Source organism: Bicyclus anynana, chromosome 18 (genome assembly GCF_947172395.1).
Source record: "Bicyclus anynana chromosome 18, ilBicAnyn1.1, whole genome shotgun sequence".
Classification (NCBI taxonomy): Eukaryota; Metazoa; Arthropoda; class Insecta; order Lepidoptera; family Nymphalidae; genus Bicyclus; species Bicyclus anynana.
The window spans coordinates 14537509-14553666 of NC_069100.1; the positions used below are offsets into that span (position 1 = coordinate 14537509).

General features: G+C 33.3%; 1 protein-coding gene across 1 annotated transcript; it reads left to right on the forward strand.

The window, feature by feature from the left end:
* Positions 1–1432: 1432 nt before the first annotated feature.
* Positions 1433–16158, forward strand: LOC112052342 (uncharacterized). Its single transcript, XM_024091380.2, has 6 exons — positions 1433–1734; positions 3525–3636; positions 5500–5618; positions 6084–6149; positions 6586–6879; positions 8088–16158. Exons 2-6 carry the CDS (start codon positions 3534–3536, stop codon positions 8292–8294), a joined length of 789 nt encoding a protein of 262 aa, XP_023947148.1. The 5' UTR covers positions 1433–1734; positions 3525–3533; the 3' UTR covers positions 8295–16158.

Below are 16158 nucleotides of genomic sequence, written 5' to 3' on the forward strand. Positions count from 1 at the left end.
CTGGGCTATCACGGCTCACTATTATTATTATTATTTATATGCATAATAATGTTAAAAGATTATTAAACAACAAGTCCCATCAAAATCGGTTAAACCGTTTCAGAGCACTAGAGAACGCTGAGGACACGTCCTACAATACGCCCCTGACAATTACGTAACCTAAAGTATTATAGATAGTCCTTGACCTAAGGCATAGGTAATAAGTTGCCTAAGCCTTGAATTTATAACAACCATAAAAACAACGATGTTTACTAGAAATAAACATGACGTCAATACTTTCATATGGAGTATCAGATCCTGATATGAAAAAATGGGACCACATGGAATCAAATCCTTCAAAACAAAAAAAGAATTTTCTAAATCGGTCCATAATTAATGACGGAATTATCGCTGGACATACATAAAAAAACATATATACAGCCGAACGTAGAACCTCCTCCTTTTTGGAAGTCGGTTAAAAACGTAAGTAATTGTCTTTTGGAGGGAAGCTAGGAAGCTTCATTATCAAGGATTCTACATTTTTTTGAGAAACTGCGCAAAAGGACTTCTCTTCCCTTTGTCGGGAAAATTTGCAGATAATCTTAAAATAACGAAGATATAAAATGACGAAGATTTAACGATCACAGATTCTTGTATCAACCGACGAGATGTGGTGTAAGTGTAATATAGAGAGCCATACCAAAAATATTAAGTATAAAATGAAATTTTTTGAGCTTAAATCTTGCAGACAAATATTTATTAGCGTTGCCAGTCAAATCGTCAATACACAATCTATATTTGAATTAATTATGTTTGAATCTGTATCAATGTTCTCTAATTAAAATTTTAACTGCAAGCGTAGAACAGTAAAATTACCAATCAACCTTCGCTTGACCAAATAAACGATTTTATTAAATGATTACAAGACAATTTTGTCGTTATATTTAGAACAATAGAGTTCTTTTTGCTATAGCATGTTTGTTCTTTGAGTAATCGAAGCTAAATGGATTATAAACATTTTGCGCGCGCATCTGCGCTGTTCCGGGAAAGGTTCTTTATCATGCCCAATTCAATGAAAAATAAATATCGGATTGTCTATGGTCTACGGAAAGTATTGTGATTCCTATTAATGATATAACTTTATTCAATAAGAAAATAATTACAATGAGAAAAAAATAATTATTAAACATATCTTACTTTTTAGAATTTTAACATTTTTTATGATTTTTGTGTGATTGTTAACAGTGAACAACTGAAAATATTGCTGAAAATACTAAAGGTTAAATAATATTTTATAAAAACTAAACTGAATTTACAGAATTAAATAAATAAATTACATGTTACGTTTATTTCGTAGCCAAATATACTTTTTTTAATCTGTGGTCAACAGAAATACTTTCGTTCACTAGTTGCACCTGTAAAAGACCTTTTTCAGTGTTTTTGAGAAATTGGACAAGAAAGAGTTTTTGTACCTCACGTATATTTTTGAAAACGTTCATATTTTCTGTACCTATACTATAGCAATCTATTTTTATCGATATTTCATATTATATCCGTTTATATTTCGGAAATAAAGTGTTGATATTCAGTTGGTGACTATTTTTTGCGTTCTTAACTATACTATATTGATGTGTTTATATCAACTACTGTAGGGTCTGTTTGATAAAAATTATTTTTCTAAATACCTACTTATCAAGGAAATTTCTCTGTAAATGTAAATCTATCCAGTTTTACAACTGAAATTAGAAGATTAAGGTAAGTTTATTTTATAATATTTATAATTTTTGTTGAGGTAAGAAAACGAAAGAGATTTTTATTATAAAAAAGAACTGTAAAATATTATTAACATACGAGTAGGTATAAGTAGGTATAATGTTACAAGCATGATTTCGATTTCGTTTCCACGAACAAAGCAATGAGTAAATAAATAAATATTTAATTAATAATTTTAACATAAAAATGGAACCGACTTCAAGACTTATTTCAGTTATTTTTATTTTAACCCAAAATTATTAAACCGTTTTTCATGAAAATGAAGTAGGACGAATCTAGAAGTATACTCCTTCAAATAAAATGTTTTTTTTTATTTTAAATTGGTTAATAAATGACGAAGAGATGTAACAAAAATTCATAAAAACTCCTTTTTTGAAGTCGTTTAAAAATAGTAAAAATGTTTCAAAATTACCGACATAGGTCCCACATTGGGCGCCATTCTCCCGAACAGGTAGCAAAATAAATGGTATGGATTTCAAACAAACGGAGTCGCGAGAATCTTCTGTTGTACAAGAATGAAAGATTTAGATTTTAACATATTTGCGGTTAAATAATAAGTATTATCTGCCGGTGTTTATTAACCTACTTATTTAATATAGTTATAATATTTACGGCTATTCATACAGTAACCGTATGAATTATTTTATTCTTCCAGTAGGTAACTACTGCAACGATCGGGAGGATAGACTGTTCACTCTTTTTTTAGATTATTCTTATTAGTCCGGTAATAGTAGTAAATGGAATATTCAGATTAGAAGGAAGAAGAAATTCAGGAGAATATCTAAGGAGCAAATTAACAGCAATGTCTGGCACTATCAGAAATTTAACACGATGTATTCCACGTGAGCTTCGTTACACTGTGTATAATACTTTAATTAAACCACATCTAATATATCTTATTGAGGTATGGGGAAGTGCTTCCAAAACGAGATTAACCCAACTACAAACTGCTCAAAATAAAATAATAAAAGCACTTTTCCAATATCCTTTCCGAACATCCACCAAGAAGCTATTTATTGAAACTAAAATTATGAATATACATCAACTTTATATATATAGCACGTGCATGTTTATCAAAAAATCTTTAAACAAGACGATCCACACAAATATAATTTTCACCAAAAGGAAAAATAAAACTCGCCGAGCCAGTTTCCTTACTTTACCTGTAACGAGAACAACTTAAGGTAAAAAGACCCCAACCTATGAAGGAGCCAAATTTTACAATAAAATACCGACACCAATTAAAAATGTAAACTCACTCAATGCATTTAAAACTAAACTAGCAGATTACATATTAAGTAATCCACAGCAGTTTAAATAATTATGACTGAACTAATGCATTGAGTGAGTAATAGCAAAAAAACATGATGGCGAAGTAATATAAGTTAATTTAAGTTAAAAATTATGTTCTCATGTTAGCGGTTAAGCCTTTTTATGAGAATAAATATTATCTTAAACCTTAATAATTCCGACGAATTGAGAACCTCTTTCTTTAATGTAGTGTTTCAAAAATGTTATACTAGTATAAATAAATACATTCATTTTGATTTTAATATAAATATAAAAAATATATATATATTTAATTGATACGGTTACTTGAAAAATTAAATTAATTTATTTTTGGATAAATAAAATGAATTTTATTTTTCCGGTTACAGGATCTTTAACGTATATCTATGTTATTAACATAATATTTATTCGCTTTTATTGTGTGTTTGTATGTTTGTTTTCCACAGCACAGCAAGTTTTACAAAAACTTACAAGTTTAATAGTTGCAGAAGATGGCGCCGACAAAATTCGGACTATTCAAGTCCCGAAGCCGTGAGCAGCCGGAACAACCCTCTATGGAGAATCTTATAGAGACCACAGCTGAAGTTGAGCATTGTGAGTGATATTTCTTATTATTCTATGAGAAGTTAACGTAGTCTTTTCACTATTTTGGTCTTTATTAACAACCTATTCACAAAATATTATAAGCCACTACACGTAATTAGCCATAGTAGTACTCGTGCTACAATGGCTCTCATTACATGTTAGTAGCATAAATAACTAATACAACCTATTAAAATAAACATTAAATCAACTGATAAATATCATCTACCTACAGTATGATATCCACGGAGGGTTGTCAGTAAGCACCAGATGACATTTGTAATATAGAATCTCAATTTCCTATATGTCAAGTAACTTACGTCAAAGTTAGTGAATTAGCCTGCTGGACTGGAGTCTAAGATGGAAGTGGGCTTATCGGAGTATCTCTGTGTGTACTAATCAGAAATGAGGAGATCCGCAAAAGAACAACAGTTCCTGACATAGATCAACGAGTCGTGAAGCTGAAAAGCTAAAATATATTTGTAAAATACCTGTATATGTATCCATTAAAATGCATGTACATATGTATTTATTATAATATTATATATGTAATTATGTATTGAAATAATAGTGTAATATTTTTTACTAGGTCTATAGTTTAACTGATTTTAGTTCTTTTTGGTTATTTATTATTAAGTTTAATTTTCAGTTTAATGTCATTGTAAGTATTAGTTTAGATTATAAGGTTGTGTTGGCTGAGTTCGTGGCGTTACCCAATCTGTGGTTCCAACTGAAAATCAGCGCTACGTGTCCAAATTCAAATGGTCACGTAGCATTATGCTGAGCTGGGGCCATTTTCTGAGTTATGCCACACATCGCAGGGTATTGTCCTGCATGTCATGGTGTACTGGAGATATTGTGATGTGTGGCATAATTTTGAAATAAACGCATTTTTCTTTCTTTCTTTTCTTTTAAATGGTAACGGGTGGAGCAGTACAAAAAGCTGATTGACGTTGGGGTCCCAAGGTGATGGAATGGTGACCCCACACCGAAAAGTGCGGGGCATATGAGTACAAAGACCTGATGGACGTTGGCCATTGGGGTCCCAAGGAAAGAAAAGAAAGAAAGATCTTTATTTTTAAGTAATGCCACATATCACATTAAATCTAAATTATATTATGGCTTAACTGTCCACTCAAACAGAGGAACACTAAAGGATTCCCTGTAATATGTGGCATAACCTAGAAAAAGGCCCCAACTCAGCATTTTGCCGCATACTTTCAATAAAAAAAGGATGCAGCACTGATTTTCAGTTAGGACCCAGTTCAGGTGCCGCCAAGATGATGGAATGGCGACTCCACCCCGAAATGTGCAGGCCATATAGTACAAAGACCTGGTGGACGATGACCTTTGGGGTCCCAAGGTGATGAATGGCAACCCGCACCGGAAAGCGTGGACTGATGATATCAAGAAGGTTACAGAGAGCCGCTGGATGCCGGCGGCAATAAACTGTTGCTTTTAAAAAAAACATATATTATAACTTTCATTTTTTCATTTGTCCTTTTAATTTGATATTTTAATTTATAAAAATGTTAATAAATTACAAAACACTATTAACAATTTATAAAACAATCAACCCTCCCGCTGCGGGACATTTGAGTGCCTATTTAATCAGTGGTCATGGCTCCAGAGTAAAGAACCTCCTCACAATACGCGCCGTCTCAAAAATCACTGCTTTCTGTATTCGACCCTACATCCAGCAGTTAAGCGAAAACTTCTTAAGGTGTTGGTCGAAACGTTTCGCTATAAAACCATCGTCTGAAATTAATAAAAAATGTTAAATTTGTTTCACTTCGTGTGTAAGCTGATTCTATGGCATCCAAGAATCTTTGCCGCTAATGTTGATAGTCATGATACTTGATCAATGGTTGACAGACAAGCCCCCGGACTCCCCTGTGCCGTCGACGAGCAAGGGTTTCATGGGGAATGATGATATGCTCCCAGCGAGCATATTCTCCATTCTCAACATAGATGACGACGATGACGATGATGAGGTAAGTTCCATATTGTTAAATTGTTAATTGTAAAAAAAGTGGGTAGGTAGATAAATGTGTGAAAATCGGGGGTAAATAGAAAAATGTTCAATAGCTTGCCTAGGTAAAAAAATGTAAACAATGGGGGTTAGAATAAAAAAATGTTAAATGTCAAGCCACGTTAAAAATAATAATATTTAGATTTATTGGTTAGTTACTTGTACATATGTTTTCTGTGGTTTAGTTAAAATAACAATATGAATAATTAAATAACGGAGTTTTTAGAAACAGAGCCATTGAGGAAGTTTAATAACTCGACCCAGAAGTCAGGTTTCTTTAATGTTCTACGTACCTAATCCACTTCGTTTAGTTACTATTCAAAGCGTTAGCTTGAGCCTTTAAAGTTTTCTGTGATTAATAAGCAATAACCGACTTCCAAAAAGGATGAGGTTCTATGTGTTTAAGTTTATATGTATGTTTTTGTAGATAATATTCAACGAGCAACAAAAATCTCGGCCGGCGAGTCAGTGCAGCAAGTTGGAAGAGCAACAGGTAGCGGCAACAAATCTTTTATAGAAATAATTTGTTTTTAATACTAGCGGATAGAGCCGCGATAGCCCAGTGTACATACCTCTGCCTTCGATTCCGGAGGGTGTGGGTTTGAATCCGGTCCGGGACATGGACCTCCAACTTTTCAGTTAAGTGCATTTTAAGAAATTAAATATCACCTGTATTAAACGGCGAAGGAAAACATTGTAAGGAAACCTGTATCTGAGAAGAGACTCGAGCTCAGCAGTGAGCCGAATATGGGTTGAACTAGCGTACAGTTCCGTTCCTTCTTTGGTTAAGTTTGTTTCTTTTACGCCTTGCGACATGCTTATTAAACAAGGGTACTATAAGAAATTTAAGCCACCTTATCCTAATTACTATACAAATCGTACCCATGTCGAATAGTGACAATAATACTGACTATTTAAATTCTCAACAGCAGGGCGACTACCTGCAGTTACAGAACCAATCATCCGGTACTTCTCTCAGTACACTCGAAGACCTCGACCAGATATCTGAGCTCCACGACGAGCCCAACACCGCAGCACTGGAGGAAGACGCGTCCACCACTTACGATGCCAACTCGCTGCAATTTGACGAGAGCTCCATAGCGGATAGTGAGGATATGTCGATGTACTGTGCTATGCTGAAGAAGCCCAAGAAGAGCAGGTCCAAGGAACAGCAATTGACTGACTTCGATATGTGGCAGGCCAGTAACGTCGAGGTTATGCAGGTGAGATATCAAATAAATATACTTTGCTCCTTTAGCTCGACGCGAGCGTCATACCAGTCACTGAGGAAATGACGATGTACTGTGCTATGCTGGAAAAACCGAAAAGAGCAGGTCCAAAGAGCAGCAATTGACTGACTTCGATATGTGGCAAAAAACGTCGAGGTTATGCAGGTGAAATATAAGTCAAAGTCTAATATAGTTTTCTTTATTAGTTCGGCGACTGCTCCCTGCTGCATGCTGAAGAAACCGAAGAAGAGCAGATCCAATGTAGATTAGTATCCAAAGATTTCTTAGGGCATCAAATTACTTTATCCAGCCAAGATTAAGGTAACTTGATTCGCTAAGCAATTTTCCCCTATCCTGATCTCAGGATCCCAACTGAACGTAAAAGTAAATTTAAATTTTTTGCGTGAATTTTGAAATTGATATATTAGGAAAGATATAAAACAAAAATAAAATTAAGAAGTCGAAATACTATTGTTAAAATAATATGTCAGAATAATATGAAATGTCAGTAGAAAAGCAGTATGGTCAATATTATATTAAAGTCTGTCAGGTTAACTTACAATTTCCGTATCGGCATGGGCACTGTAATATGTCTGTCACAGCAGCTGCTCTGCCGTGTAAACCCAAAACACTGTATCTCAGAAAACCCAGTTTTGAGAAAACGGCGTTTAAAAGTTTTTTTACATTTTGGTTGATTTCTACTACATTATTCTTATAAAATGTGTAGTATAAGGTATCAATCGAAAGATATTTTTGTAACCTATATAGCCATGTAAGTTTTAGGGCAATCCTGTAAATACATTTGCAATAATCTTTATAAACTTGTATTGTCATAGCTAAGGCGTAACAAATTAAGCTTACTTGTCAAACCAAAACACTCCATTTATAGTTACAGTTTTTTGGCTTCATAAGTAGCTCTTCAATATGTTTTACTGAAATACTGTATTTTTTGTGTTATTGTTCATATGCATATAGTGTACTGTGCAATGCAGAAGAAGCCGAAGAAAAGCAGGTCCAAAGAGCAGCAATTGATTGACTTTGATTTGAGCCAGCAATGTCGAGGTTATGAATATGCAGGAAGCGGGCGAGATGAGTCGAGTCTTGCGACGGATAAAACATGAGCCGCCCTTTACCTCGGATGGCAACTGATAAGGTACGGAATCCTAAAAACAGAGTTAATAAATTCTAAATCTTTTTCGCAGAACCTGCTAAGCCGCAGCGGGACTCTAGACGAGCAGATCAAGTGGGAGGCAATAGCCACCGCACGGGGCCTGTGCACCCTCACCGACAGCTGCACCTGCGACGACTGCACGGGGGCGAAGTTCCTCGCCGGGGTCACGGACGGCGACGGCGGCATGGGTGCTGCACCCCTGCTCACCGCCATCAGCGTGGGCTGCCAGATACAGTAACTCTGATACTGCTGACTCGCCAGGGATTCTGTACTTTTTGCGACATCTGGCTCAGAGTTGCGAAACATTTGGCTCATTCTAAGTTGACACTTGATTCTGCATTTTTTACAGCTGTTAGAATCTCCATGATACGGCTCCATACGGCTAGTTCAAGGATTCTTTACTCTTTTGCGACTTCTGGCTTAGAGTTGCGAAACATTTGATTCATTCTAGGTAGACAGACTTGATTCTGCATTTTTAACGTGTCCCAAATACACAATGATTTTGTATTTTTTTAATTCTTTTGCGACATCTGGCTCAGTTAAAGTTGCGAACATTAGTTAATTCTATTTTAACAGACTTTATTTTGCATTGTAACGTGTGCAAGAAAGGTGTAAGGATATTAAATACCATCTTTTGCGACAGCTGACTCTTATTGACCCAGTTGTCGAAAACTAAAATATTTTAACCGTAATACAACTTGGCGAAACACTAGCAGATTACTTCTATGGATAACCTCCAAAAAATTTCTACTGCTCTTAATATATGTCTTTTTATGAACATTGATGTTGTGTCTAGTGAAATATATAATGTATTCCTAAATGTAGACAACTATTCTATAGGTATATACACGTAAAGCTGCTGGCGGCTTTTTGTACATAATCACAAACCCTCCATCCTCCTATCCATAGCTCAGACTAATTACATATGAACTAAAGCTTGGCAAATTTGTCCGTAATTTTTTGAGGAAGGGAGACGAGCTTCATTCAACTACAATTAAAGGCATTTTTATGGAGCTCTTTAACCAACGAACTATGAAACATTGATTCTATAGAGACAGATTTTATAATCGCATTAGATCGTTGATCATATACTTTGACAGAAAAGTAACGTCTCGCGAGACAGGTCCTTATGTAATTAGTCTGAGATAAATAGGTACTTAAGAACTTATGTATTTATATTTTCTTTATTTCAACTGATACGTTGGTAATCGGGGTAACATCCTCAGCTGCTGATTATGATTGAAATCTCAAGTCACATTTAATAGTGCTCACACTTGTACACTAAAATATATCCTGACTAATATTAGCTTCGGTTTAAAAAAAATGTCATCACAACATTAATTTTTTAAATTACCAGTATATTAAAAATTAAATAAAAATAAAATGAGTTCAGAAATTAAAAAAAAATAATTTTCAAGCAAAACTTCTCAACGCACAAATTAGAATCGGAATCAGAAAATATTATTTTTTATATTTGAACTTGAAAAATTAAACTTGTGCCATATTTTTTTTTAGTGTAAATCCATCGTTACATACTTACAAATTCATTTCGTTTAGATTAGAAACCTTCTAAGAGAGAATATTATAAAACTATTTTTGACACAATTTCTATGATATGGTATTATTAATAAAAAGTATAATCAGTAACTGTTGTAAATGGCCTAATTGATTATAGGAATGGTATTTAAGGGCATTCATACAATTGTTCCTATTTCTTTACGACTATTTTATAACAGCCAATTTAAACAGTACTAAAAATTCAAACAATAGCTGAATTGCAGGCTTTGCGAATGTTCATTTTTATTTATTTAGTATGTATGTTTATTCTTCGCAAAAATTTGATTGATTAGCTTACATTTCCAACTATACTAAAGCCAAACTCGGTGTGTAATGTTTATCAACAAACAAATTAAAAATGAAGGTAGAAAACACATGTCATTTGATACAGTAACCCTTTATTTTTAAGGGTTACAGACAGACATACATGTCTTGGAGTAGTGTAACTTTTAGATTTGAATTTTATTTTCTCATTTTCTTTAATAAATTATGTACTGCTTTTTTTTGCATAAAATGTTATACAGAAGATATTAATTATATCTTGTTCTAAGCTTATTGATAAATTTTGTTGGCATTAATTTAGAAACATATGAAAAAAATTTTAGGACCATGTTAATTAAAATTATTATTAAGTGTAAAATCACTATCAAAATGTAGTCACTATCATTTTTAAGTTTCTTGGCTTCAGTGTAGGTACCCTTTTTATTAATTTCTTACGTGTTTTTGCGATTATCAACATAGTAAAAGTCCTAGTAAAACTTCTGGGACGACTTACTAAAAATTATTTTTAAATATGTCCTGACTAAGACCCTTTTCCCCTCCAAATAAATACCTATGAAATGTCTTTGTAGTATGTGTATTTGACTACCTAGATTATAATTATAAATTATTTTACTAACTTATCTATCAAAAGGAGTCCATTCTACGAAAGTTGATATATCGTTGAGTTCAAAAGTATGTTACATAGATATTTAAAAAAGGGAATTTTTAATTAAAATTTGACAAACTTTTGTCCTCTAAAGGTGAACAATTTTTATTTAATTAACTTTTTCATTCATTTCTTCTGGAGTTGGTCTGAGAAGAAATTAATTGCCCTACATATGTAGGATTATTAATGTTAACGACTTTGATCAATGAATAAATTAATTTATCTTCACGGGGACCTCAATGTGATTGTGACTGAATTTTCGCTATTTTTTGTAAATTTTTGAAAACTACACTAAAACTAACTTTGTTGCAAAATTGTAACCCATTTTAAGTGGTTTAAGTCGAACGTATTAGCTGTTTTGGAGTGGTAAGTCTGAATGAATGTGATAAACCCTAATTTTTAATCCATTGTTTTGAGGTATTTATTTTAGACTTACTCGTACGGCAACCGGAAAAATAAAAATATCTGTATGAATAGTCACTTCTTTTATTTTAATAGACTTTGATTATTAGATTTGATTTAGAGAATTCGTTTAAACATTTAAATATTCGTTTATCTACAATATTATTGAGGTCAAAGCATTTACGAAAATGTTGCTAATATTTTGCTCCAACGTCCCATTTATCACTGTACCAAAATTCAGCGGTTTAGACGTGAAAAGGTAACAGACCGACAGATTTACTTTCGCGTTTATAATATATTAGTTTAGTTAGAAGGTAAATATAGCCTCAACTTTCATGAATGGACTGTAGCGAAGCCTAGATATTATTAAGACTGAAAGGGAAGGATCATTATTAATGACCCAAAAAAGAAAAGCCCTTATAGATGTAAGGGTAATGGAATGATAAGTAAGAAACAATTAAGAAGGAAGTATGTACCTTGTCTTATTTAAAAAAAACTTTAGTCGTTTACCTATACTTAGTTTATAGTTCCTATATTTTTCTTTGTAATAAATAGGTGTCTATTTTATATAACCTTAGGTGTAAATGTAATTCTAGATACCAAAATTAAAATTTCTATTAATTTTGGTAAATATCTACAGTTCGATCGCATAAAATGGTTAAGTATTTTTTATTTTTTGTTAAAATGTATAGTACGTCAAAAATTTATAAGCCCGTGGCCAAAACTAGAAATAACGTCACGGCGGTCGCCATTTTGCAAAACATTACATTATTTTATAGAGTGCGATATCAGCGACACCCTCAACGGGTTTGTGGCACTACGAGTATCAGTTTTCATTTTCCCGCCAATTTAAAACTGACAGACGCACAATAGACAATTATTTTTTTTCGATCTGAATGGCAGGAATTTACGCATTAAAAAGTATGGAATAGAAGCTGGCGTTACTTTGTAGAGGTTCATTATAAATAGTGAATAATTTATTGTGCTTTTTGTGGAGTATCTCCTGAGGACTCCGACTAATTACATAAGAACTAGTATCGCACCCAAATTCACGAAGAAAGTTGTCTAATTTTTTGAAGAAAACGAACTTCGTTAAGGTGTTAAAATCTTATACTAAACTAGAAGTTGTTGACCGTTTTTACACCATTCAACTACCCACACAAACTGGCATACTTACGCAGCTCTTTAACTGACGAACACGATTACAACTATGAAACATCGATTCTATAGAGACAGATTTTATAATCACATTAGATCGTTGATCATATACTTTGATAGAAAAGTAACGTCTCACGAGGCAGGTCTTTATGTAATTAGTCTGAGCCGTGTGAAACGTGCGAGGATTTTATCGCAGCTGGGTATCCTTGTCACTTGGATTCGTGGGTTTTCACGGTTATTAGCAAAATAAATTAGTCACTACTCATAAAAGTGTTTATCTTGATTTATATGAAACATTCTGGTGTAATAATATGTTTAAAATTTTCTTAACCTAATTATTATTAATTAAGTAAACATTTTTTTATAATAGATTTAAATGTCGTAGATACTGTACATTTTAATACGCTGTAATTCGGTAACTTTGCTTTTTAATGTAACCGAGGCAATGGATTTTTTGATAAGTGAGAAAATAGTTCATTAAAATAATAAACTGTTGTAATGGTTTAAATAATCTGTTATTTAAACCATTATAACATACTATAATTCAGATGTGGTATTATAATAATTAAATAAATAATAATTATTAACAAATATTCATAACATAATATTGAATAAATTGAAATTAAACACACGCGCTATAACTGAACACCACAAGCAATCTCTTTTTTTTACTCTACTTTATCTTTTGCTCGGCTCTGCACTTTTGGATCTATCTAGAGGTCTGTGTGAGTTTGCCGCGTGTGGTTAGTATTAGATTATACAATAATATTTATATTGATAACGCTACATGAGTAGACATCGCTATGAATTTTCCAATGTTTTTTTTTAAAGTAGGTATCTTTTTTTGTTAGTATATTTTTTTCATATTTACATCATTTTAATACTTACGAGGTTACATTAAAAAGCAAATAAAAGTAGATACATCGATGTTACTTTTAAAATATGAGTAGGCTATTTTGTAGATGTAATTTCTTACAGTGGATATTTTATATTGTTTATGACTATCGATACTACGAGTAACTAAAACGAAGCCTTTTCTACAGTTCCTATGAGTTTCTTTCTATCGAATTCTTTGTCATATCATTAATTATTTAGTTTTATATTACTTATTATTTTAAAAGTCGAACTTTGTAAGCGGTGATTATCGAAAATGAAGAGAGAAATAGCATGGATACCTACGTCGCACTTACGCATGTATTACATTCTGAAAAACAAAAAAGAAGAACGTAGAGATTGGAGAAAAAAAGGCTATTGAGGAAGTTTTACTTCCTTCGCTCATCTTATTTTTGAATTTCGTTGAACTATGATGATAAATAATTTAATCCGCTACCTAGTCTGAGTAAGCAACCTTTTGACGTTCATCTGTATTTTGGTATTTTAATATTAATAAATGATTTAGCTAAAGGCCCCAACGGTGATTTTAACAAATGCGGGGGATATGCTTAAAACTCAAAACTGTGTAAACACTTGATACGATTTATTTAAAAATGTAGCAAGAAAACTTTTTAAGACTAAGCAGAATATACCCGACCCAGATACAAACGCAGAGATAATAATAATCGGATCGCTTGAGAAACACAGTATTTATGTAGGTAGTTTAAAAATATATTTTACATTATTACTAGCAGTGGAATTCATAGACGTTGTTGGGATCATTCACCGGCTGAGTGTGAAATTATCAAACAAATAGAGGTTAAATTTGACATTCAGCGGCTGAATGATCCCCTGTTAGTGCCCCTACAACGTCTATGAATTCCACTATTATACTTCATTTATTGTTGGAAATAGTAGTCTTGGACGGATGTGACGTCACTCGATCTCGTGGTGGCTCGTGCCGACGCGACTTGTTTCGTAGAGAGAGATTTAGAGAGGGGTAGCCATCGGTTGGCGGGAACGACTTGCGATTCGATTTATGGCGCTCGTCGTGCGGTTATGGGTTACTTGGGATAGGCGGGGAGAGTGACTTGAGTGGAAAAGTGGAGTGTTGGTTAACTATGAAAGACGTCTTTAACCCTACACACAACGTTCATAAGTGCGTGACTTCATTCGAGGTCATTCTCTGCCATTCTAGGGTCTTAGTTTGGTTACACTTTGATTTGTTAATTAAGTTGTCCTGACAAATATTGTGAATCATAACCTGCGACATTAGTTTTCTTATTGTTTGTAAATCACTTTGGAGTCTGCTAAAATTATATTTTTGTGTTTACGCTCTCAACTTCATTTTCGAAATCCCTATCGCCAAATACTTAAGTAGGTATTTTATGCAAAAGTAGTGGGTACAAAACAACAAAACTTAACTATTAATCAGACGACAGTGTATTTGACTTGTATGTGTACTTATATAATTGTCTTATTAGATATTTACATCATATGTGTTGTAGTAGATCAGTACCTAATGGATTTGGTTGTACAAAAATCCTACATTATAACTGACTGAACTTTTCTGTTTGTTTTAGGGTTCATTTACACGAGCAGCAGACTGTAGTCGAGTGCACTCTGCAGTAGAGAGTGTAACTGAGCTATTAGCGTCGCTTTAGGTAGATATATGACATGCCGCCGTTACTTCACCGGCTGCCGTCGAATGCCGCCGAAACGTCGTCGACTGCAGTCGTTGGTAGCAGTTGCCTCTGCCGTTGGCAACGTGCTGCTCGTGTAAATGAACTTACTCGTATGCGGACAACAGATTTTCCGTTTTAAGTGTACAGTTCTATTTAATCAAAATTTCTATTCCGCTTTTTTAACGATGATTCTTTCGCCAATTACTCGTCTTATTCGAATTTCGAATTTATATCTAAATCCTATAAAAGTCAAAGTCAAAATGTCACTAACAACGAAGTTGCCATGGAAACGAACGATGTTATGGCGCTGTACAGTGCCCGCCACGAGATATTGTGTTTGTGAAGTTAGCAACATATGACTGCGCAATTAATCAATAACGGTACAAATATTTATTTATTTATTTAGAAAGGAAAACTTACAGCTAAATACAAAAATAACAACATAGAAAACAGAATATAGCCAATTACAAGTTTTCGCAAATAAACACATATTAGGTAGCAAGCTCGCAAGGAAAACATACAATTCATAATCCAATATGATAAAAATAATAGATAAATTAAAAGAAAAGGCGAAAGAGAAAAAAAAACAACAAAACTTAATTGATGAGATGCGCATACTCATTCCGCAGCTAACTTCACAAACATAAAGATCCGTGGCGAGCACTGTAACTTTACAGAATGCAGGGACTGATGGTGCCCGAAGGCAGAAAGAGAATAGATGGATGGACTCTCTAATGCCTAGTTCGGACTACTTTAGTTTTTTTGGATTAACCACCCAAAAATTGTTTGTACTCGACTAAAATACTAAAGCAGTCTATACGGGCTTTAATGCCTAGTTCGGACTACTTTAGTATTTTAGTCGAGTACGTAAGATTTTTTGACTAAACTAACTAACTAACCAAAACTAAACATGAAGCGTGGCATGACCGATTTTTTTAAACTAATAAATTCGGTGAATTAAGAAATCGTAAAAAACTAGAAATATCTCTTTATTACTGTGCCTAGTTAAACTGTTTAAGTTAGGTAGGCAAGGTGGAAGTTTCAGAATTTAGTTTAGTCTATAGTTAAAGTTCAGGATTTGTGTACGACCAATCATCTTCTTGTGTACGTTTTTGTATTCGACGACATTTTCATAACCACTACAGTTCGATGTTCAGATTTCAGTTTTATAAAATACCAAATAAAAAAACCCGAAAACTCGAAAATGTCGTACTTTACAAAGAAGTAGAATCAGACTTAAATAGTTTGTATGTTCGTTGTTACATAAATCAACGCTCCAATTATTATTTTATACACAAAACTTTTAACTGGACACAACAAAACTGATCTGTAGAGACTAAATATCATGCCGTCCTTTTCCATAACAGATATTGTGAAAAGGATATGAGTATATTTTTATGCTATTGATTTATAGTTTTGTGTATAAATTATAAAATTGATGTCATTATATCGATAATCGTTGTGTTGTACTTAATAAATATTTGTGTTGTAAAATGAGA